Below are 21,351 nucleotides of genomic sequence, written 5' to 3' on the forward strand. Positions count from 1 at the left end.
GCTGCCCCCTCCTAGCCTCCTCCCCCGCTGTTCTCTGTTTGTGCCATCCAACTTGGCAGGCATCTAACGTGGTGACCTACCACTTCTCTGCATCTGGGTTTCTGAGAACAATTAGGCTCTCCAAAGTGGCCCCTGTGCTCAGGAAAATTCTCAGACTTCCAGGGTGATGGGTGCTCCCATGGTCTGTGTGCTTAGTTAAGCTTGGTTAAACAGAACTGCCTGGGCGTCTGGAGACTAAGCTCTGTGGCCGTGCTGGGAACTGAAATCGTGGTGATTGGAAGCACGATCTAATGTTGTATCAGTGGATCTGTAATCAATAGTAACTTTCGTGATGCTGATATTCCCTACGTTCTCAGAATAAGTCATGTAATTTCTCTTTCTGAAGCACCCAACCTCTGGTCACCCGCCCACATAACTCTTTCTTTGTCTTCTCTCATAGTGTCCCTGTTCCCCAAAAAAATCCAGCAAAGAAGAGAAACCTGTTTACTTAGCTCTTTAAACTAAAATCAGATTTGTCAATACCGAGCAATCTGCAAAGCATCCTTTACCCAAGAAGGACTGGATTGCATCGCCACCTGCTGGAAATTTCTAGCTGTGCACCCTTAGGTTTAAATATTAGCTCATTTACTTAATCGCTGGGTAAGGCAGGGGTCTTCAGACGGAAATACCCATGGGCACAAGAAGACTTTTAAAGAAGGGTTCAGAAAGTTTTAAGGGCACGAATTTCCAGCTGCCCCAATTCCATGTTTTCTCTCTCCTACAGCAGATAAACCTGAGAACCTGCTGGCAGTGGAGCCACCTGCTGTCCATATTGCCTTCCTGCATTCCTTTACAAGACAGAGCTACAACAGACTGCAGGTGTGTGTCCTCCCAAAATTCGTATGTTGAGACCTAATCCCCAAGGGCATGGTATTTGGAGGTATTTGGTATTTAGACCTTCCGGGAGGTGATAAGGTCATGAGGGCAGAACCTTCATTAATGGGATGAGCGTCCTTATAAAAGAGACCCCAGAGAGCTTTCTGCCATGTGAGGTTGTATCGAAAAGACAGCGTCCATGAACCAGGAAGCGGGCTCTCACCAGACACTGAACCTGGTAGCACTTTGATCTTAGACTTCCAGCCTCCAGAACTGGTCGAAATATATTTCTGTTGTTTATAAGCTATCCAGTCTTTGATATTCTGTTAGAGCAGCCTGAGCAGACCCAGACACTCAACCCCAGGCATCATTCTAAGTGCTGTACATTTATTACCTCTTTAAAAGCCAAAATGCTCCAAACAAAGGAACAATTTGAAATACAGTTTGAAAGTATGTTATTGGAGAACGCCTCCTCACTCAAGACCACCTGTCTGTTGCATGTTTTGCTTTATTTCAGGGAGTAGGAGGTAGAAAGTTCCACCTTCTGACAATTAACGTTATATTTCCAAGTAAAAGAGTTTTGTATCAAGATTAAATTGTGCGTTTTCTTAACTTTTATTCAGATTTTCAGGAGAAACATTTTCATTAACTTTTGTCAAATGATTATTAGGTACTGTAAATGCACATTCACTTTTTACTTGGACCCAAGCTTCCTCTTTGCTCTTATTTATTTCTACCACATGCCCATAAAATTTTAATATATGGGTAATGTATTATGGATTTTATTCTAAATCACCTTTTTGGGCTGTGTTTTTCACCGAATCCTGTCTCATTCGAGCAATAATCTCATTTATAGATAACAACTATTTTTTAAAGCCTAATAGATATGAGTAAAGGATATATTTCTGATAAATTACTTTAAATAGCTAAAAATTCTTCACCATAGCGTATAATGTATGTAGGTGGTTTTTTTAATCAATCATGTACTACTAATAATTGTAATGAGAATTTAGCCCAGAGGAAAGATTTAACACTTAGAACTTTCTAGCTATAGTAAATACTAATTTAAATTTTTATACATATTCTGTTGCAGAGAAGTATGATAGTATCATCAATAAAAGACTCTCAAGTATAAACGTGTTAAAATTTGACAAAATTCTGTGAGGGATATGGATGGAAATAGAATTTCGAAGGAAAAACAAACCATGTAAAAATTTAGGTAATTTTATTTCAAAATATTTACAGGGTGTGGGAAACGACATCCCTTGCAACTATTAAACTTGTTATTAAAACAAGAAAGAATGTGGGAGAGATAAAAGTTCTGCCAAATTTTGGGGGAATACTCTAACGGAGATAATCGTACCCCCAAGGATCCTTGTAAGGGTTAAAAAGAGAAGTAGTAAGTGCTGAATAAGTAAATGATGGGTCTACTTTCTTCATTAATTCCTAGGATTATTGGAAGACTAAATACTAAAATATTTCCCCCTCTCAGCAATGGTGCTGGTTAAGGCTTGGCGAGCGAAGTGCCAAAGATACGTGAAATTGCAACGCGCGCCCCTCAGGGGCCTGCGGGGACGGGAGCTTTCGGCGGGAGGGTTCGGGGTGTGTGTGGGCGCCCCCACTTCGGACCACCTTGCACTAAAGACCACTTCTCGAACCTCACCGTGAAAGCACTAGGCGGTGGACGGAAGGATATCGCCGCCCAGGCAGGTGCTTCGGAGCCCCGCCTCCCCGGGTCTCAGCCCCGCCCCCGTACCGCGCAGTGGAGGGGCGGGACGACTGCGGGGGCGGGGCGACGCCGTCCCCAGCAAGGCCCGCGATTGGTGGACGGCACGGCGGCGGGGGCGGAGCGACGCCAGCTCTCCGGACAAGGGCGGGGATTGGTGGGCGGGGCGGCGGCCCGCGCCGGGGGCGTGACCGGGGCACGTGGTGCGGAAGCGGCGAGGCAGCAGCGGCTGGCTGGTAAGCTGCTGTCACGGACCGCTAGGCGGGGAGGCCCCTGAGGGCGGCGGCAGCTGGGCGGAGGTCGGGAGCGTGGGGCCCCGGGCCGCCTCCGGGGGAGCAGGGGAGGCCGGGCGCGGCTGGGGGGCCGAGGACGCAGGCCCGCTCCGCGCGTGGCCGGCCTGACGGGAGAAGAGAGTGTCGGGTCAGAAGGCCCGCTCGGGGTTCTGGGCTCTGGGGCAGCGGGGAGGACTCGCGCGCGCGCCGGTCTCTCGACCCTCCCTCGGCGAGGCCCGCGGAAAACTAAAGCCCGTCTCTTTCAGCAGAGCCCTTGGTGAAGCCTGAGTTTGGTGTCGCGCGACGGCCTGCGCCCGGGGTTCAGAGGCCCGGGGTCAGGGTTCTCTAGCCCCCGCCCACATTTAAGGCTGAGAGTTTGCAGCTGGCAGCTCTCAGGCAGTCTCCGTTTTCTCACCTGTCAAGTGGAGTGATGCCTGGTCCCAGTTCGGCCTGCACTGAGTCCTTGAGACCCTGGGCCTCGCGGGCAGGGCCCACAAGCCTCCCGCGCCGCCGACGAGGGATCCTAGTGCTGGCTCAGTGATCTGGTGCAGGTTTTATTCATGCCTTTGTCGTCCCTGGTGTTTGCAGGGAGGGGTGGCGAGAAGTAATTCTGTAGAACTGTACGTTTGGATTGAAGGTCTAGATTGGGCAAACCGGAGGTCTCCACAGCTGTTTCAGTGGTTTTACACAGATTTGAAGCCATGATTCAGGCATTTGTTTAGGGTACCATGTGCCTTGAATCAGTGCGGGACAGGATGGGGGCACTCAGAACTGGGAGAATCATTCGCAGGCATTGCTGGGTGGTTCCAGGTGCCACCGTATCACTTCTTCCTCTCACACGAGTTTCACTGTTGAAGTTATGTTACTCCCCAGAACCTTAGATTCCAAGAGGAGAGTGAGGCTGGCATTTCTTTCGAGAGGGTAAATATTTGCTTTTGCTCACTCCAGCTCAGTACTTTCACCCTAATAAATTGAGTTCCCCGGGGCATATAAAAGAAGTGGTGGTGAAACGGGAATAACCAGAACTGTGAGTGGGAAGGAGAAATGGACCTGGCCTGACCTCTCTGACTCGGTTATCAGTTCAGAGGAGCAGTTGCTTTTTCTCCAGCCTTGGTGAGGTGGCCTGCAGAGCTGAACAGTCGGTCTCCGTCTCTGTTTACTTTCCTTTGATAAAAGGTGCAGCTTAGATAGTTGAATCTTTGACGTTTGCTGGAAGTCCATTGGTTAATTGGGCCTCAAAGAACATAATATTAATGAGAATATATCACAGTGAGTGTAGGATTTGTGGCATTTAATGACCAGAAACTCAAATGAAAAGTACCTGATGTAGCATATTGTCCTGCTAAATCGGGTTTCTTTTGTGATTGAAAACTTTGACTTGTATGCTGTGCCTCTGCATTCAGGGATCCCTGTCTTTGAGGTAAGAGCCTCAGCTGAAACCCTCTGAGTTGGCTGGAAGGTTTGTGTGCTCTTTTATGGGTGTGGGAAGAGGATTGACCTTACTGAACTCACACTGCAGTTCCTCGATCTGTTGCCAGGCTTCGTGTCTCAGTGGATAAAGTCTCTCCTGTCTTTAGAAGTCACTTCAGAATCCTATACCAAGACAAAGATGCTCTTTAACTACAGTGTGTCCACACGCAGGCGCTTTTCTGGCGTCCTGCTCAGTAACTACAGAGATGTAGTAGGGTCTTGTGACTCTGCAGCTGCATTTCTGAAATACTTCCCGTCACTGCGGTGGGTGCTGAGTTTGCTCCCTGTCCCTGAGCACTTTCTTCCTGTCACTGCTGAGGTTTGAGTCTTGCCACGTGATGGAACCTGAGTTGTCAGTTGGAGGAAGGGGGGAGAACCAATTTTGAAGGTGCCAATTCCAGGATTTTCTGTGCTTCATATTGATTCCAGTTTTTAAAGAAGATGAGTCAGGACTTCCCTGGCAGTCCATTGGTTGGGACTCCGAGCTTCCACTGCAGTGGGCACGGGTTCAGTCCCTAGTTGAGGAACTATCAATAGGATCCTGCATGCCTTGAGACATGGCCAAACAACCAAAACAGATGATGAGTCACATGATTTCTTTCCCCCTGTATTTGTAAGGTGGAGCAGGACGTGTTGGGTCGCACAGAGCAGAAACTGGATGTTAGAAAATGCACCTGGGAGACTGGAAGTTTCTTTAATCTTAATCGGGCCCTAGTGGAGTTTCGTATGTTGTCTTGGCTGTTTCTGGGCCCAGGTTGTGTTTCCTTAAACTGAATTACGATCCTCTTCTCGGGCTTTGTTTGCTATATTGTTGGTTTGTGGCAGAGAGACAAGATGTGACATTTTTGCTGGGAGCCTTGGCGTGATTATTTCCTCTGTGGTAATAGTAAGGGGAAGTTGTGGGCTTTAAGAGAGTAAAATTAAATTTAAAAAAACGTTTTAAAATGCCGGTATGTCAGTGCTCCTGGGGAGTACCTGCTTTTAATTTATATCAGATTGTCTTCAACTCAGGCCCTTCCTTCGATTACGTTCCATTTTGACACACAATTCTGTGTACCTTTTCCTTCTGAAAAAAGAATGGAGATCAGCCTGAGCCTCTGACTGCTTTCCAGAACCACTGTATCTGCCTAAGTCACTTGCTGGAGTCCTCGTGACGACTGCATCCAGTGCTGGTCGGGGGGTGGAGTACAGTTTATGATCCTGCACAAGTGCCTCCAGGCCTGTTGATCAGTTGGACCCTGTCTCGAGGCAGCACTGACAGATTCTTCCTCCTTCCAAGAATCTCCAAGGCCTGCGGTCTGGTTGGAAGATGTCGGCCCTCACTGCCCTGTTTAAGTACGTTGATGAGAATCAGGATCGCTACGTTAAGGTAAGGGAATGTTTATTCTGGTAAACGTTCAAGTTCAGTTTAATTCCGTGGCACCCAGAGGAGCTTTCAAGAAGCTAACATGAATTATGCTGTTCTAATCAAGTGTTAAAAATACTGTCTAGATGGAGAAAGACCAACGCTAGTGTGATCTCACATGTGGAATCTGAAAAGGTTGCGCTCAGAGAAGTGGAGAGTCAAACGGTGGTTGTCGGGGGGTGGGGACCTGGGGAGGTGTTGGCCAAAGGGTACAAACCTCAGTTACAAGATGGGTAAGTTCTGGGGATCCAGTGCACTGCGTGGTGATTATAGTCAGCAATACTGTATCGTGTACTTGAGTAGATCTTAAGTGTTCGCACCACAAAAAAAAAGTAACTAAAAAAATAATAATAATAAAATAAATAAATAAATAAAAAAGTAACTAAAAAATGTGTATTCTCTAGAGATCTTTTCCTCTGCTTTCTCATTACAGTATATAAGTTGGTTTTTGACAGAAACTCTTAATACATGTTTCTAGAAATGGCAAAGCTAATTGAAGATTTTTGTTTATTCTTGTGATAGATATAAAGAACTATTTTACATTTAGCATGTTTTAAATGATTTGGTAATGTTATGTATTAATCTGTTTCTTGATGTTAACTTAAAGAATCATACGTTAAAATCACCCTTGGTAGACATATTTCAGGTGAAATCTTTAGAGTTCTCATTCTAAAACATATTTTAGAGAACTTGGCCATCGTCAGGATGATAAATAAGCCAACTTGGACTCTGAAAATATTGGGTATTTTCTGTATCCTTCAGTTGTAATTTTGTCAGCTGCAGATATAAACGTGTTTGTGGAACTTTGTGCATGTTACACTCACATCATGCTTAGTGGTTAACGATTTTCCTGTCATGCTGTATAGTTCTTGGTGTAGGGTCGGTACAGGCAGTCCCTTTATATCTTAAGCAAAAAGCAGATGCCATGGAGCTCTTCTTCTGCGTCTGGGCAGCATGTTCCAAATGGAGTGGCCGCAGGTAGCAAGTGACCTCTGTGGGCCTGACAGTGGCACACTGTGAGTACTTTCCTTCCTCAAGGAGCACCTTTTCAGAATCTCTTGTGCTTATTATCCACAAACAGAAACTTGCGGAATGGGTGGCCATCCAGAGCGTGTCTGCGTGGCCGGAGAAGAGAGGCGAGATCAGGAGGATGATGGAGGTCGCCGCCGCCGACATCAAGCAGCTGGGGGGCTCCGTGGAGCTGGTGGACATTGGGAACCAGAAGGTATGCGGCCGGCGCTCTCCGCGCTGCAGAGCCACAGCGAGCAGGTTTACTGAGGAGTTGATAGGACTTGGCTAGTTCTTACACGTCTTTGCTTCAGATAACCTGCTGGTCTTTCAAACAAACAAAGCAGGCCTGATTTGGATGCTAAGCTGTGTGATTTCTTGAGCTGGATTAGAGAGAAATTTGTGATACTCATCACTGTTCTCTAGGAAGGAGAACTGTTGAGTGTTAGCTAAGCAGAAGTTAACATGATGGCCATTCTGGGGCGAGCTGACGTTCCTTCCCAGAAGTCAGTCAGCCTTCAGACCAGGAAGTTGCTCTTTGCCAATCAGATGCAAAACTAATGGAGACTCCCACTCACACCCACTGTGTCCCCCGTTGGTAGAAACGGCACTTTTTATGACTTGGTTCCTGGAAAAGGGCTACTTTATGTGTGGGACTTGGGGCTCAGTTGCATTTTAATGCAGGATTCTGACAGATTCTGACTTGCATGAACGATCTCACTTTATGGTACATTATTCCACTCTTTTCCTTTCAGATGATTTCAGTCCCGTGTTAATTACAGGTTTCACGGCATGCATTTTCAAAGTTTGTAACGCTCTTTTATGTTGCAGTGATAACTGGCTTTGGTTTATCTTGGTTCTCTTGCCTGATGATTGACGTGTCCGCTGAAACCATATCCTGGGATTTCAGATATGGACATCCAGCTCTTTTCATACATGGAAGGACCCAGAGGCCCAGGTGGGCTCCGTCTCCCTGGGAACCAATAACAGGCCCATATGGCAAAGGAGGTTAGAATCTGGGCCTTCCGAGTCCCAGTCCAGTGGTGTTTGTGTGAGATTTCTTCTGACCACAGACTTAATAGTTAACTGAAGGTTACTTAAGACACATTAGAGCTTCCTGGCACTTTGCCCGCTCATGAGAGGCTAAACCAAGTTTCTTTGAGTTAGTTTCTGTTAGGAGCATACTTGACTTGCTTCCTCTTCCTTTTTTCCTCATACATTAAAAAAAAATCTAGGTGGCAAATAATCTTTAAGAGTTGTTTTGTTAAAATAGACGGATCTATTCTGTTTAACACAGATGTTACAGTGCGGTTCTTCAGAAAGGACCTTCCACTAAAGACTAAATGACTGCCACGCTATTTGAGTTCCATGATGCCTACTTCTATCAGGGCAGGAGTTTGGCAGCTTTCATCACTGTTAGAGAAGCTCTGCCGAGGTCCTCGTGGGGCGCAGCCATAGCGCACGTGGTCCCCTCTGCCCATCAGTTCATCGGGCAGCGGTGTTGCCCTTTACTGGAGGTGGTGGTGACTTGGGGCAGGTGTGGGGTGGCTGTCAGCACTTGTATGCGCAGAAGCTGGGGTAACTTCAGGCTCACGGAGGAGAGATGATGTTGGGAGCCCGGTCCCTGCTGGGCAAGGCTCAGGGGCCGGTGTGATGGTGGGAGGGCTGATTTGGGGCTCTTGGGGCCTCCCTGCCAGGATCGGTGCAGGAGCTGTCATGTCCGGCCTGCGTGCAGCCCAGCGCTGCCCCGGGCGGTGGCGGGCCCAGTCCCTGAGGGCCCAAATGCCAGACAGAGGAGCTCAGCAAATGGGGCAGTCATGGCTCCTGAGCAGAGCAGTGACGGAAGAGCCCCCAGCGCCAGTGCAGTGGGTCAGGGGTCAGGAGCTGGACTCGTGTGGCGGCCGTTAGAATGGGTGGAAAGCAGGGAGATGTGAGGACCCCGTGTCACAGACTTGTGCCCAGACAGGTGCTGGGAGAGGACAGCGTGTTCTCCCTGTAAACACGTCACTGTGTCTCTCGCCCAGGCCTTGTCCTGTGACATCTGAGTAAGTGGGGAAGCTCAGAGAGAGATTTGCAGTTTGCAGTATGAATATCTATGGGCCCAAGTGGCTTCTTAGAAAATGCTGAAGTGTTTCGGAGGAGCTGCCTGGAGCAGAGATTTATTTAGAGAAAATCTGTTGTTTAAAAATCACTTTCCTCTGAGGCGAGCTAAGGGCCAGCTGGGACTGCAGCACCCCGTGTCTCGTGTGACCAGGTCAGGGCGTTTGGTTTCGAGCACGGTTCTTTGCCCTGGTGGCTACAGGCCGTCCTCGCGAGGACACAGCCCCAGGGCAGCTTGCGTGGGTGCGTGGCGAGGCGGAGTCCAGGATTGCGCGTGGGCAGCCGCAGGGCCAGCAGCAGTTACTTAAGTTGGCATTTATGAGTCGGGTGCACTGGAAAGACAGATCCCGTATCCTGAGAGCACTCGGCGGCCTGGAGCGTTCCCTGATGCGTGCGCAGACACGTAGAGGTGCTCAGTGCCCCTGGGAGTTTGGAGAAGGACACTTTTACTGGCCCATCACCAGCCTTGTCCTGATTTGCTTGTCGGTTTTAGCTGCTTCTCATTTTACCTCTTAATTGTAAGTCGTTACCATAGTTTCATTACCAGTTAGGTTTGTGTGTTCTGTTTAGTTACGTATGTTTTCAGAGCATTTTCTAGTAACTAGCCTGACACCCAGGTGTGTGATGGCTCCTCTGTGACTCATCCTCGCTCCTGCAGTTGAAACTGAGGACGTGCTCCTTTCACCCTCCCTGCCGTTGGTGGCACTTTGTAAGGACCTCGGGTTGTCCTCTTAGACCGCAGGAAGGGGCGAGGAGGATGGGGTGCCGGATATTTTGCAGGGCCTTTAATGGGTCATGGTTTACCATGAAAGGTGCAGGCGCTCAGCTGATGTGAATGTTGGAAGGGACCTGAGTTTGATGTGGGGCTTGGCACTGACTTGCCTTCGTACACCTGCATTTCTACCCTAGATGAGGAAGGAATCCTGAGATTAATATCTGTCGCCCGTTCTTAGGGGACTGGGAGGCTGATACGGCCTTTGGGAGGAGGCTCAGGAGTCCCAGCTACTGCGGCTTGATGCAGTGTGGCCTACTGCAAAGTGCAGTTCATCATACCCTGGTCTAACGGCCCTTTCTGTGCATGATTGTAATTTACATAAAAAACTTCAAAGTGTATCTTCTGCTTTAAGATTACAGTAGTTTTTATACATTATTTTAGAAAATAATGAATTAAGCTGCATCCCAAACTCAGCCTTTGTAATATGTTTTGTTACATAAAAGTTTTTTTTCAAAAATCAACCTTTAAAAGTTTACCAAGCCGGGCTTCCCTGGTGGCGCAATGGTTGAGAGTCCGCCTGCCGATGCAGGGGACGCGGGTTCGTGCCCCGGTCTGGGAGGATCCCACATGCCGCAGAGCGGCTGGGCCCGTGGGCCATGGCCGCTGGGCCTGCACGTCCGGAGCCTGTGCTCCGCAACGGGAGAGGCCACAGCAGTGAGAGGCCCACGTACCGCAAAAAAAAAAAAAAGTTTACCAAGCCACCTGCAGTTGGTAAACGTAATTCACTCTCTGTGCTCTGATGAGATGGGGCGCGTTCGGGGTGGTGTGGCCGTAGTCCAGTCTCTGTGCTCCGGATTATGGGAAGGTATATTCTTGTTAATTAATGACTCGGTTGAACAGTATGATCTTGAACTCTGCAGTAGAAATGGTTGATGAGAACACGTAAGATTGTCCAGGGCATGTTGATAACATCTGCTGTAAACACCACCCTCTTGAAACAAAGCCTGTCCTCCATGGCCTCCTCCCCTCCCCCAGCTCCCTGATGGCTCGGAGATACCACTTCCACCCATTTTACTCGGCACGCTGGGCTCCGACCCGCAGAAGAAAACGGTGTGCATTTATGGACATCTGGACGTGCAGCCGGCAGCCCTGGAGGACGGCTGGGACAGCGAGCCCTTCACCTTGGTGGAGCGAGACGGTAAGGACGCTTCCCCGAGGAAGAGGACTTGTGGCATTTGCTTAGGAGGTACACCTGTGGCCTCTGGGTTGTCCTTCCAGAGCTGGCTGTTTGTACATGATCTAGAAATTGGGGTCTGGAAGCCTCCCGCGTGTGAATCCGTCCTTGAAACCTCCGAAAGCCTTCCTTTCTTTGTGGAACCACGTCTCTGGGGCCTTGGGCCTGCTGGGCTTCCCTCTCCTGCTGACACTTTCCCAGGAAGCCTGATCTGAATTGAGGCGGCGCAGCCTCCCCAAACCTGGGATCCAAATCTGAGCCGATTCGTAGCTGCTTCCGTGGCGCATTTCAGCAGCTCCCATCAGGGTTTAGGGAAGCGTCGGCCTTTCCCCGATGCCTGCTGCCCTGGTGAGGATGGCAGTGACGGCTCCGTGAAGCCATCGAGGGCTCCCGGGCTGGGCCCCGAGGGCACCTCGCACACCTCTTCATGGCCCCCGCACTGGCCCCTCTTCTCGCTGCCCCCCAACCCGCCCCGGGTAAAGGCTCCTCCTGCCTTCGTCACTGAACCTTCACGTTTCCGCACTGGACGCAGCCTTTCGCCACATGGAGCAGCCCCTTTGTTTGTGCCTCGTCCCCTTGGGCCAAGTCCAGACCATCTCTAAGTAAAGCCTTTCTTGCGGGGCACTCTGAGTTTCTGTTGGAGCTTCCCCGGCTCAGGGACAGTCACGTCATTGCTGCACACAGCGGTCCTCAGGCTGCGCTTGCTAACGTGTCCTCAGTCCAGGGCCTAGGCCCCCGCCCTTCCTCTCGTCCCCTCTCCCCTCTCCCAGCGGCGCCCCTCCTCCGCTCCCCCCTGCACCAGGACCCCCCGGAGGTCGTCCTCGTCCCGCCCCTTCTCTCCCTCCTTGCAAGGCCCTCCCCTGGCCTGTGGAGGTGGGTCCTGCACCGCCTCCCGCCCTGCCCCACAGCGGAGCCTCCTGGGGGACCCAGCGGGCCCCATCTTCTCTCCCCTCACTGCGCCTCCTCCTGTGCCAGCCCTGGTCTCCTACTGCTCAGCCCCTCCCTGACAGCCCACCCCCAGACAGACACACAGACACGTAGGATGGAAGAACCTGGAGCGCCCCGTAGCCCGGAGAAGCTGCCCACACACGGCTGCTGGCATGCCAGGCCGGGGGTGGGCGCTCTCGGTCTCTGTCCGCCTCGGCCCACACAGCCCTGCTCCCTGGGGTCGCTTGGTCAGTGTTTGCCCCAGGGACGAGGATGCGTCTTAGACGAGCTCCTTAGCTTTTGTGAAAAGCAGATTTAGTTTTAAAAAGAAATCCCGAGGCAGGGATGGCTTTAAGCCCCACGCCGCTTTGGGGCGGGTCAGGTTGACCCGGCGAACATTGAAAACAGGCTAAGGGTGAGGAGGACAGAGGACCGACCCGGACAGACTGAGGGGAGGGGCCCCCGAGCACGCGGCGCCCGGGGTGCTGGCCTCCCTCGGGCCTTACACTGCGTCCCGTCCGGGAGGGGGGTCAGGGCTTGTTTCCCTCGTGTCCTTCAAGGTGGCCGGTGCCCAGCCCAGACGCCCGCCTTTGTACGAGGGTCCCAGAGGTGGCTGTGCCGAGGGGAGGTGACCGGTCACCCTGGGGAGGGGCGGCATCCTGTCCTTTAGTGATAACCTAGGGAGGTACGTGACGAGCCCCAGTTCTGTTCTTCATCAAACTGGGCTGTGGTGTGGGTGAGACTGTGGTTCTCCTCGGTCGGTGCACCTGCATCCAGCCAGGTTTCCCTCGCGCGCTGCTGCCGGCTGGTTGTGGGCTAGATTTTAACACACTAGCCAAGTGGCAGTGGTCCCGCAGAGCTGGGCTTGCAGCCGTGCCCTGAGGCGGCGGCGACTTGGCCGCACTCCCACCGCTTGCTCTTAGATCGGCGAGTTCTCTGGAAGATCCTAACGATCGTGTTGGGTGGAGACTCGGGGCTCCTGATAGAATGGAAATGGGGCTTCTGACACGAAGAAGAGGCTTAGGATGGCTGCGCAGGGTCGCGCTGGGATGTCGTCAGGTGCTCACCGAGAGGTGCTCCTTTCTGTGCGCTGTGACCGTCACCTGATGAACTTGCTGGTTGCTGTTCCAGGCAAACTGTACGGGAGAGGAGCCACCGATGATAAGGGGCCGGTGGCCGGCTGGATGAACGCCCTGGAGGCCTTCCAGAAAACGGGTCAGGTACGCTGCCCACACCTAGTGCCCGATTCACCTGCTCCACCTGGGGATGCAGAGTGGGACTTTCTGTTCCCAGAACAGCCCATGAAGATCAAAGAGCATGGGCCAGGAGATAGCGGGCTTCCCCCTGAGACTGCATCAGCACAGTTGGGTCATCTTCCAGTTTATAGGTTGTTTTCCAGTTTGGGGAAACATTGAAGGTGCAGTGGTTTTACAGTTGTCCCAAGGTCACCCTGTTGGTGACTCAGCAGGGACCCAGGCAGGTGAGAGTTCCGGACTCTGACCGCGCCTGGGAAGTGGGTGCTTGCCAGGGCGTGACCCAGGCCCTGTGCTAGCCGACAAACCCTTACTTTCTCTGTGCGGTTTTTATCCTCCTAAAAGTAAATTTGATTTTTAAAAAATATTTCCTTAAGTGAAACATCTGCTCCTTGTTGAAAGTTTGTAAAATACAGAAAAGTAGAGAAAAAAAAGAGATGCCTAGAATCCAGGCCTCAGAGACTTAATATTTTGTTACTGACCAATCTTTTCAAGAATTCTTTTTAATCTAATTGTGATCATAACATATAGGCAGTTTCTGCATCTTGCTTTTATCTTGTGTTGCGAAAAGAATGATGAGACAAGCATTTTGGTCGGGACGTGGGGTGGTGGATCTGAAAAGGGTTCGAGGGAGCTGGGCTCGGGCCGGGAAGGCCCCTCTCCTCCAGGGCCCCTGGTGGCCGAGTGGAAGGGTGGCCATGTGCGGGGCAGAGCTGCCCAGCGCACCTCCCCTCACCCCTGTTCCACTGGAGTGGCAGCTCTGAGCTAGGACCCCGCACACGTGAGTCCGTACGGGCTCAGCCTTCCATGGCCTTTGGCATCGCCTCGCTCAGGTGTGGCTTCACGATCTCTCCTGTGGAAGGGCCACGTGCCTCACAGCACAGCCTTGGAGAGACCTGGAAGGCCACCGAGCAGGAGCCAGGTGGCACCTTAGGGTCACTGTCAACTCTGGAAGAGAAGGCCCTGCAGTGCGTGAAGCACCTTCTGAACTGCGGGAAGCTCTCTCGCTCTTGCGTGCGCTGCTGGTGGCCACGCAGATGAAGGCTCTGGCTGTCTGTGTCGCGGCCTTTGTTTTAGAGAGAGCGGCTCAGCTTTGCTGGAGATGCTGATTTGCGCTGGGTGAGTGCAGAGACCCCGATGAGTGGCACATGTGGTCGGGCTCGGAGCTCCTTGGAAGGAGTCCTTCTAAGGGGGACTAGCCGAAGCCACGCTTGTCCCCTGGTGGCCCAGTGCCTGGGGACTGAGGGTCTCTGTGGGCCACACACAGCCCGCCCAGTGGTCGGTCTGGAGGAAGTCGGTTATTTGAAATTCGTGACTTCACAACATTGGGTGGCTTCCTGGTTGTTGCTTCTAAGTCCGTGAGCGCTGAGTGCCTTCCTTCCGGTCTCCTGCCCAGGAAGTCCCCGTCAACGTCCGCTTCTGTCTGGAGGGCATGGAGGAGTCTGGCTCCGAAGGCCTGGATGAGCTGATCTTTGCCCAGAAGGACGCGTTCTTTAAGGATGTGGACTACGTCTGCATCTCCGACAACTACTGGCTGGGGAAGACCAAGCCCTGCATCACCTATGGGCTCCGGGGCATCTGCTACTTCTTCATCGAGGTCAGTGCCGGGTCGTGCGGGGAGCCGCTGGGAGGGCTCTGGGTGCCCATACTTTCTCCTGTGGTTGGCGTTTCCAAGAGGATTTTTTGGTTGTTGCCAGAGTTCTGGCACTGAGGAAGCACCTTGCTTTGCTTGTTGAGGGAGCAGATTTTGATTTCGAAAATGGTCGTGTGAATGTTCCTTGCTCACTTTACTGTCGCGTGGTAAGAACGGGCTCCCGTGAGCAGCCAAGCAGGGTGGCCGTGTGTCCGCAGGTGGAATGCAGCAACAGGGACCTGCACTCCGGTGTGTACGGCGGCTCGGTGCACGAGGCCATGACCGACCTCATCATGCTGATGGGTGAGCGTGGGCTCCGTCACCGCGTGACAGTTGGGCGGGAGGTTGGTGCAGGCACTGCTTCCAGGCTGCTTCATGCCTTCTGTCCCTCCCCCCCGCAACTGACTGTTCCCTTTAAAAGACCCCCATGCTTCATTTCTGCCTCCCCTCTCCCCCACGTCGTCTCCACGGCCCGACTCGGGCACCCCGCCTGCCCTGTCATCTGGCATCATGGCTGTCCTTCCTCTGGACGCCGTTGTGTCTTACGTCCCTGGAGGGCATCTGCCTCAGTCTAGTTGACGCTGTGACTGGCCGCAGCGGTCTCCTGCGTGCTCAACCCTTTGAGAGCGAGGCCACGGCTCCCTTGCCTGTTGTCCCCCCGGCGCACGGCCTCGGCCCGCCATGTGCTCAGTCCTGTTTCCTTCCCTGGCGGGCAGCGGCTGCCCTGCATGGAGTGGACTTTTCTGGGACTGGAGTCTACCCTGCCCCACTGGGTTTTCCGTCCTCAGCGTGGGAGCAGGTGGTTTCTCGTGGGACGTGCCTTAAACAGGACATGATGGACAGAGGAGTGGTTTTCAGGGCGGGTTTGCGGGAGCCTGTTTGCTCCGTATGTATCCTGCTCCGTGACCGTGGATGGCTCACCTACCTTCCGTGTCTCCATCCCTTTATCTTACACGGAAGGTGACCCCGCTCTCCTCCCTGGGTTGTTACGGTAACAAAGCGGCTTAAGAAGTGCGTGCACGCTGCGTGCTCATCCTCCCCACTCCTCCAGGCTGCCTGACGGACCGGAAGGGGAAGATCCTCGTCCCCGGCATCAGCGAGGCGGTGGCCTCCGTGACAGACGAGGAGCTGGAGCTCTACGACAAGATCGACTTCGACCTGGAGGAGTACGCCCGGGACGTGGGGACAGAGACCCTGCTGCACGACTGCAAGGTGCTGCCCGGGCGCCGCGAGGCCTGCCCCCCGCCGGGCTTGCAGTGTCCCCGGTCCTGGGGACCCGGGGAGGAGGCTGAGGGCTGGACAGACTCGGGCGCACCCCGGGTACGGGAGCAGCCAGACGGTGCAGGCGCCGGAAGGCACCACGCGCCAGGCTGGGAGCTGGGAGCTCTTTAACGTGTCAGGTGCTGACTGTGGAGACCTCGGAGCTGGGGGGCGTCCGCAGAGAGGCGGGGCTTTTCCTCATTTGCACGTGCAGGCAAGTCGCTTTACCACCGGCCCAGAGATGATTTAAGCCGTTCCTGACGGAGCTGGGTGCTGAGGTGGAAACCATTTGCACAAAATGTTTACTTAACTGTCAGGAGAAAATCGTGTTGTGACTTCTCTCTTAATTAGCTTAGTTCCTGGTTTCTAAGGTGTGACTATAAGTTCACGTGGTTAACTAAGCTTTCATTGAGCCGCAGCGGCAGGCCCTGGGGATGCAGGAGGGGCACAACCCCGGGCTTGGCCCTTGAGTGTCACCTCTCCAGGTGACAGACGGGCAGAGAAGCTTAGGGGGTGTACGGAGGCCACCGTGGGGTGGTCTGGCGCCTGGGGTAAGGGGGAGGCCTCCTTAGACAGGAGTGCCACCGGGCCTGCAGGAGACAGGCGGGGCTGAGCCGCAGAGCAGGGCTCAGCTGTCCCGCTTGTGGGCGGCCAGTGAGGCCCGGGGTTCGGAGTGAAGATGCCTGACGCAAAGGCCTCTGATCTGCCGAGGAGCTCGTGCGCTATCCTGGAAGACGGCGGTGACTGGTGTTGAGTAGAGGGACGCGCTGGTGAGACCTCGCTGGGGACAGACTACGAGCAGGGGGTGTGGTGGGATAGGAGCTGAGGCATTGGGGCTGCAGGGGCCGCTGGGGGGACGGGGAGGCGGGACCAGGGACCCCTCAGGCTCAGGACACATCGGAGAGGACCGAGCGGAGTAAGGATTTCACAGGCGGAGCCGAGACGGGTCCCTCGTGGGCAGTAGTCGGTTGGGTCCTGACGCCGTGACCAAGAGAGACTAGTCCCTGGGGAGGGATGAGTCTGGGGCAGGTTGGGCTCTGGACACATGTGTATTTCCTCCTCCCCCGCTGCCTTCCGGTAATGTTTGCCTTTACGTGAGGTGTCTGCTTAAGGGCCATGTTTGCTCCTTCCGGCTGTCACTGGGCTCTTTGGTTCACAGACACGTCCAGAGTTACGTGCTGAGTCGCCGAGGAAGCCCAGGGGTTCAGGCGGCGGCGTGTCCTCTCCTGATACGTCGCGTGCCACTGCTGGGACAAGAGGGGCATGAGAGGCGGTCGTGTCAAGTAGACGCTTGAGAGATGGGGGGCTGCCTTGTGCCAGTCCCCGTGGCAGAGGCTGCCGGGCTTGTCCGTGGGCACCGGCCTAGGACGTGGTGCACAGCCTGGCTTGCCCTCCTCGGGGAGCTTGCCCCACCCTTGGTGTCCTGTAAGCCTAGGACCTAGGATGGCCGGGGTCATGCCTCCCTCCCCCTCCTGGTGCCCCTGGCTCTGCAACAGCCCTCATATGGGTGGGGCCGGCCAGAACGCCGTGGCTCCTGTGTGGTCAGTTCTGTTGACCCGGGCGGTGCGGACTCACTGGGAGGCGCGGAGGGGACACGCTTGGCGGCCATCCTGGACGCACAGGGCCCCCACTTGGGGGCTGTTGTAGCGGCTGCCGGGTCGCTCCTGCCTTCCTGACGGTGTGTGGACCCCAGGCCGGCCGGGCTCCTATGTGAGCAGGCGGTGCCGTCTCTGACCCACTTTGTTGTTTTTCTGCAGAAAGACATCCTGATGCACAGGTGGCGGTACCCGTCGCTCTCCCTCCACGGGATCGAAGGTGCCTTCTCTGGGTCGGGGGCCAAGACCGTGATTCCTCGCAAGGTGGTCGGCAAGTTCTCCATCAGGCTCGTGCCAGACATGACTCCTGAAGTGGTCACCGAGCAGGCACGTGGGGCACAGGGGTGCGGGGAGGGTGTGCCATGCACGCAGCGCCTGCCACCAGGGCTCTGGGCAGCAGGAGAGCGTGCCTCCACCCGCGCAGCCCTGTCCTTGGCTCTCGCTAGCTCAGCGATTGCTGGAATAAGCAGTTCAGAGCTAATCAGAGGTAAAGGTTGTATGAAAAGGCATCCTGTGCGAGTGGCCTCTGTCACTGCTGAGGCCTGCTAAAATCTCATCTCTGACCTCATCCGGAGGCTCAAGGCAGTTGCTGACTTGGGACTGCATGTGTTATGGTGGGAGTCCACAGGCCTTTGGTCCCTGGTGAGCGGCAGAGGAGGAAGAGTCCAGAGGGGGAGAGTCCAGGATTGGGGGGCAGATTCCAGAGGGGGAGAATCCGCAGTGGGGCAGCGTCTGGTATCTGAAAGTCAGCCAGGCTTGCGGGGGAACAGTCCCTCCTCCTCACCCGGGGAGGTTTCATGGAGAGACGGAGTCAAGAGCTTCCCTGTTGGGAGGGGAAACTGAGGGCCACTCTCCAAGCCTAGGACTGAGACTTTCTCATCACGAGGTGACCCTGGGTCAGCACCTGGCTCTGTTTTTGCTTTAGACGTAATCATTTTTGTAAAGTGAGTCAAGGGGCGTTTTCTTTAAACTTGATTTAAGTGTTATCATCATATGGGATTTAAATATTAACATCATATGGGAATATCTACGTAAAGGGTGAATTGCTTGAAATTAAAACATGACCTTTTACCTTAAATAACTGAAGTTTGTTTCATGATAAAATCCCTTTTTCTGTTATCGTAGTTATGCAGACCAGTGTTTAGCAGCAGCAGATGAGACTCACTGTAGACCCATAGACTCACTGTAGACCCCTTATAGACCCGTTGTAGACGACTGTGGACTTGCCGCCAGAGGCTGCTGTGGAGTAGATCTCCAGCACTAGATCAGCGGCCAGGCTTAGAAGACACTGTCTCTCCTGCCTGTGCTTCAGGTTACGAGCTACTTGACCAAGAAGTTTGCTGAACTGCACAGTCCCAACAAGTTCAAGGTGTACCTGGGCCACGGCGGGAAGCCCTGGGTATCCGACTTCAACCACCCTCATTACTTGGCTGGGAGAAGAGCCCTGAAGACAGGTCAGACATCCTCTTTGGGGGCTGATAGGCGCTGGCCGATCGTGGGCATGTGGCTGTGTCGGGCTGGGCTGTGCCACCTCCAACCTTGAGAGCAGGGCTGCTGATTTGGACTTGGGGTTGTGGGCCAGTAGATCTGTGGCGGATCCCTGGCCTCGTAGCCCTAAAGCTCGGTGTCTTTTATTCCATTCCCCCTCAGTGTTTGGTGTTGAGCCGGACTTGACCAGGGAAGGCGGCAGTATTCCTGTGACTTTGACATTTCAGGAGGCCACGGGCAAGAATGTCATGCTGTTGCCCGTGGGGTCAGCAGATGATGGAGCCCACTCCCAGAATGAAAAGCTCAACAGGTGAGGGCAGAAAAGAGGGGCCGTCTTGGGGTGACTGGGGTGGGCCAGTCAGGGACTGAGGCAAAGAAAGGCCCTGCTTGGAGGGCACGGGGAGAGCGCAGAGCCCTGGGTGTTAGGACACAAGGTGGAGACCTCGCATCCAGACAGACCGGGAGCAGCTGTGGTCCAGGTAAGGCCCTTCACACTCAGTACCGGGTGAGAGCCGCACGTTCCGTTAGACCAGGACCAGGGCTGGTCCCTGGTGGGGCAGCCGGACTGGACTTGAGAACCAAGGCAAGCAGCACTCAGGGCCAGCACGCCAGGACGGTGGGACGTCCGCTTCCGGAAGGAATGCAGCATGTGTGCCCGGCCCTCGGGACACCAGGCAGCGTGGTGACTGTTCCTCCCTGTCAGGCACAACTACATTGAAGGCACCAAGATGCTGGCTGCGTACCTGCACGAGGTGTCCCAGCTGCAGAACTGAGCACCGCCTCCTCCCGCCACCTCGCGCTCTTGCCCTCGCTCAGGAACGCGGAAGCCCGTCTCTCTCCTTTCCCTCTCGTCGGATTCTCCAGGCCTCCGGGAGTGGACGTGAGACCACCCACCTGTCTCAGGATGGAGTTAACCTATCCCGGCAGTGATAAATGTTCAGTCCTGGGGGCTTGTAAGCGACCCTGGGTGACAGCTGAATTCTCAGTGGTGTCTCCAGAAAATAGCCGAGGCCTAAAAGCACAAGTTCTTCTGTAGAAAGTTCTGGTCGATGTCCACTGGGCTGAAGAGAGGCCTGGTGCTTCCTGGTCCCACCTCCGCCCCCAGAGCCAGGGTGGCACATGCTTGGAGCGCTGAGTCGTGGACACCGGGTGCCTCGGGGGCCACCCTTTCTGTCCGCTGCTGTCTAGGGCACATTGTGTCCTTTGCTCAAGACCTTAACTGTCACTGGTGTTCCACGGCTTCTCTTTACTACGATCCCTCAAAACCTAAACCTACTGGGAGGGTTATTGGATCTCGATCTGAGTTGCTAAATAAAAAATAAAAACCGAGCCTCTGGAGGAGCTGCTGCCTGTGCGCCTTTCTCTGCGCAGCCCCGTGCCTGTACGCAGTGAGGTATGCGGTGCGGGCTGGCGGGGCTGAGGGCCGGGCTCAGAACGCCGGTGCCAGTCTCACTCGTCCTCTCCTGTCCCCACTCCTGGTGCTGCCGAGCCGCAGAGGAGCCCATCAGACTGGTGTAAACAGCAGAGTCCCTCGGCCCAGCTGAGGGAGGAGGCCACACTAAACTCCCCGAAGGAACCGGGCCCTTGTTTATCATAAAGTCTGTGTTTTGTCTACTTTGCTGACCCTCCTGACTCATAGGCCGGGCCTGGGATGGGGGACGGGGGTGCTGTTCATTGGGCCCTGTCACACCTGACACTTAACGGGATGGAGTGGAAGCCGTGCTTTCAGCCCCTGGACCTCTCCCTCACTGCCCGGGCCCTCCTCCTTCTCGCCCCTGGAGTCGCCTCCACAGTGTCCTCAGCAGCGCTGTGAGCTGCAGCCTCCTCATCTCCATCCTCACCACTCATGCTGCTGGTCCTCGGGGAGGCTTGTCCAGGAAAGCAGTCTGGTACCAGTCCCCCTGCGCCCTCCAGGGACCGAGCCCTTAGAGCTACCTGCCCAGGGTCAGTGCACTTTAACTCTAGTTTCAAGTTAGGGGAAGAAGCTTTACTCGGTGCTCATGAAATGCACTCATCCCACTGTCCCGTGGGAGGAGAGGCGTTCCCCAGCTGTGACCCTGAGTGGTGTTACTCCACGGCAGGAAGCTGACTACTAACAAGAATACCCTGCCTGGTCTTATTGAGAAATGCTTCACTATGGCAGCCGGAGCAGACTGACGCCCAGCCTGTCATGCTGACGCGTCCTAGGGTCACAGTGCCAGTGCAGGGCCGAGGTGTCACCTGCCAAAGGTAACAGCGTGTGTTCACGTGGCCTCCCTTAGGTCTGCCGGCCTTGGGCACGTGCACCTGCTCCCTGCCAAAGGTGATGCCCTCCACACATGCCAGGCAAAGCCCCCGGGCTGTCACGCACGTCCTGGGCTGGCCTCCCTGGCCTCCAGCGACATCAGATGACTTCCGGGCCACCGCCCCA

The 21,351-nt window shown here is 54.2% G+C and overlaps 1 protein-coding gene across 1 annotated transcript; it reads left to right on the forward strand.

The window, feature by feature from the left end:
- The first annotated feature begins 2,773 nt into the window (after window positions 1-2,773).
- Window positions 2,774-20,282, forward strand: CNDP2 (carnosine dipeptidase 2). The gene is made up of 12 exons (XM_081251724.1): window positions 2,774-2,817; window positions 5,603-5,692; window positions 6,810-6,953; window positions 10,587-10,749; window positions 12,844-12,932; window positions 14,362-14,562; window positions 14,817-14,901; window positions 15,650-15,810; window positions 17,616-17,780; window positions 18,766-18,907; window positions 19,104-19,251; window positions 19,645-20,282. The coding sequence occupies exons 2-12, from the start codon at window positions 5,633-5,635 to the stop codon at window positions 19,712-19,714; spliced, it is 1,428 nt and encodes a 475-aa protein (XP_081107850.1). The 5' UTR covers window positions 2,774-2,817; window positions 5,603-5,632; the 3' UTR covers window positions 19,715-20,282.
- Window positions 20,283-21,351: the final 1,069 nt, after the last annotated feature.

Source organism: Mesoplodon bidens (assembly GCF_964165515.1).
Source record: "Mesoplodon bidens genome assembly, chromosome: 13".
Taxonomy (NCBI): Eukaryota; Metazoa; Chordata; class Mammalia; order Artiodactyla; family Ziphiidae; genus Mesoplodon; species Mesoplodon bidens.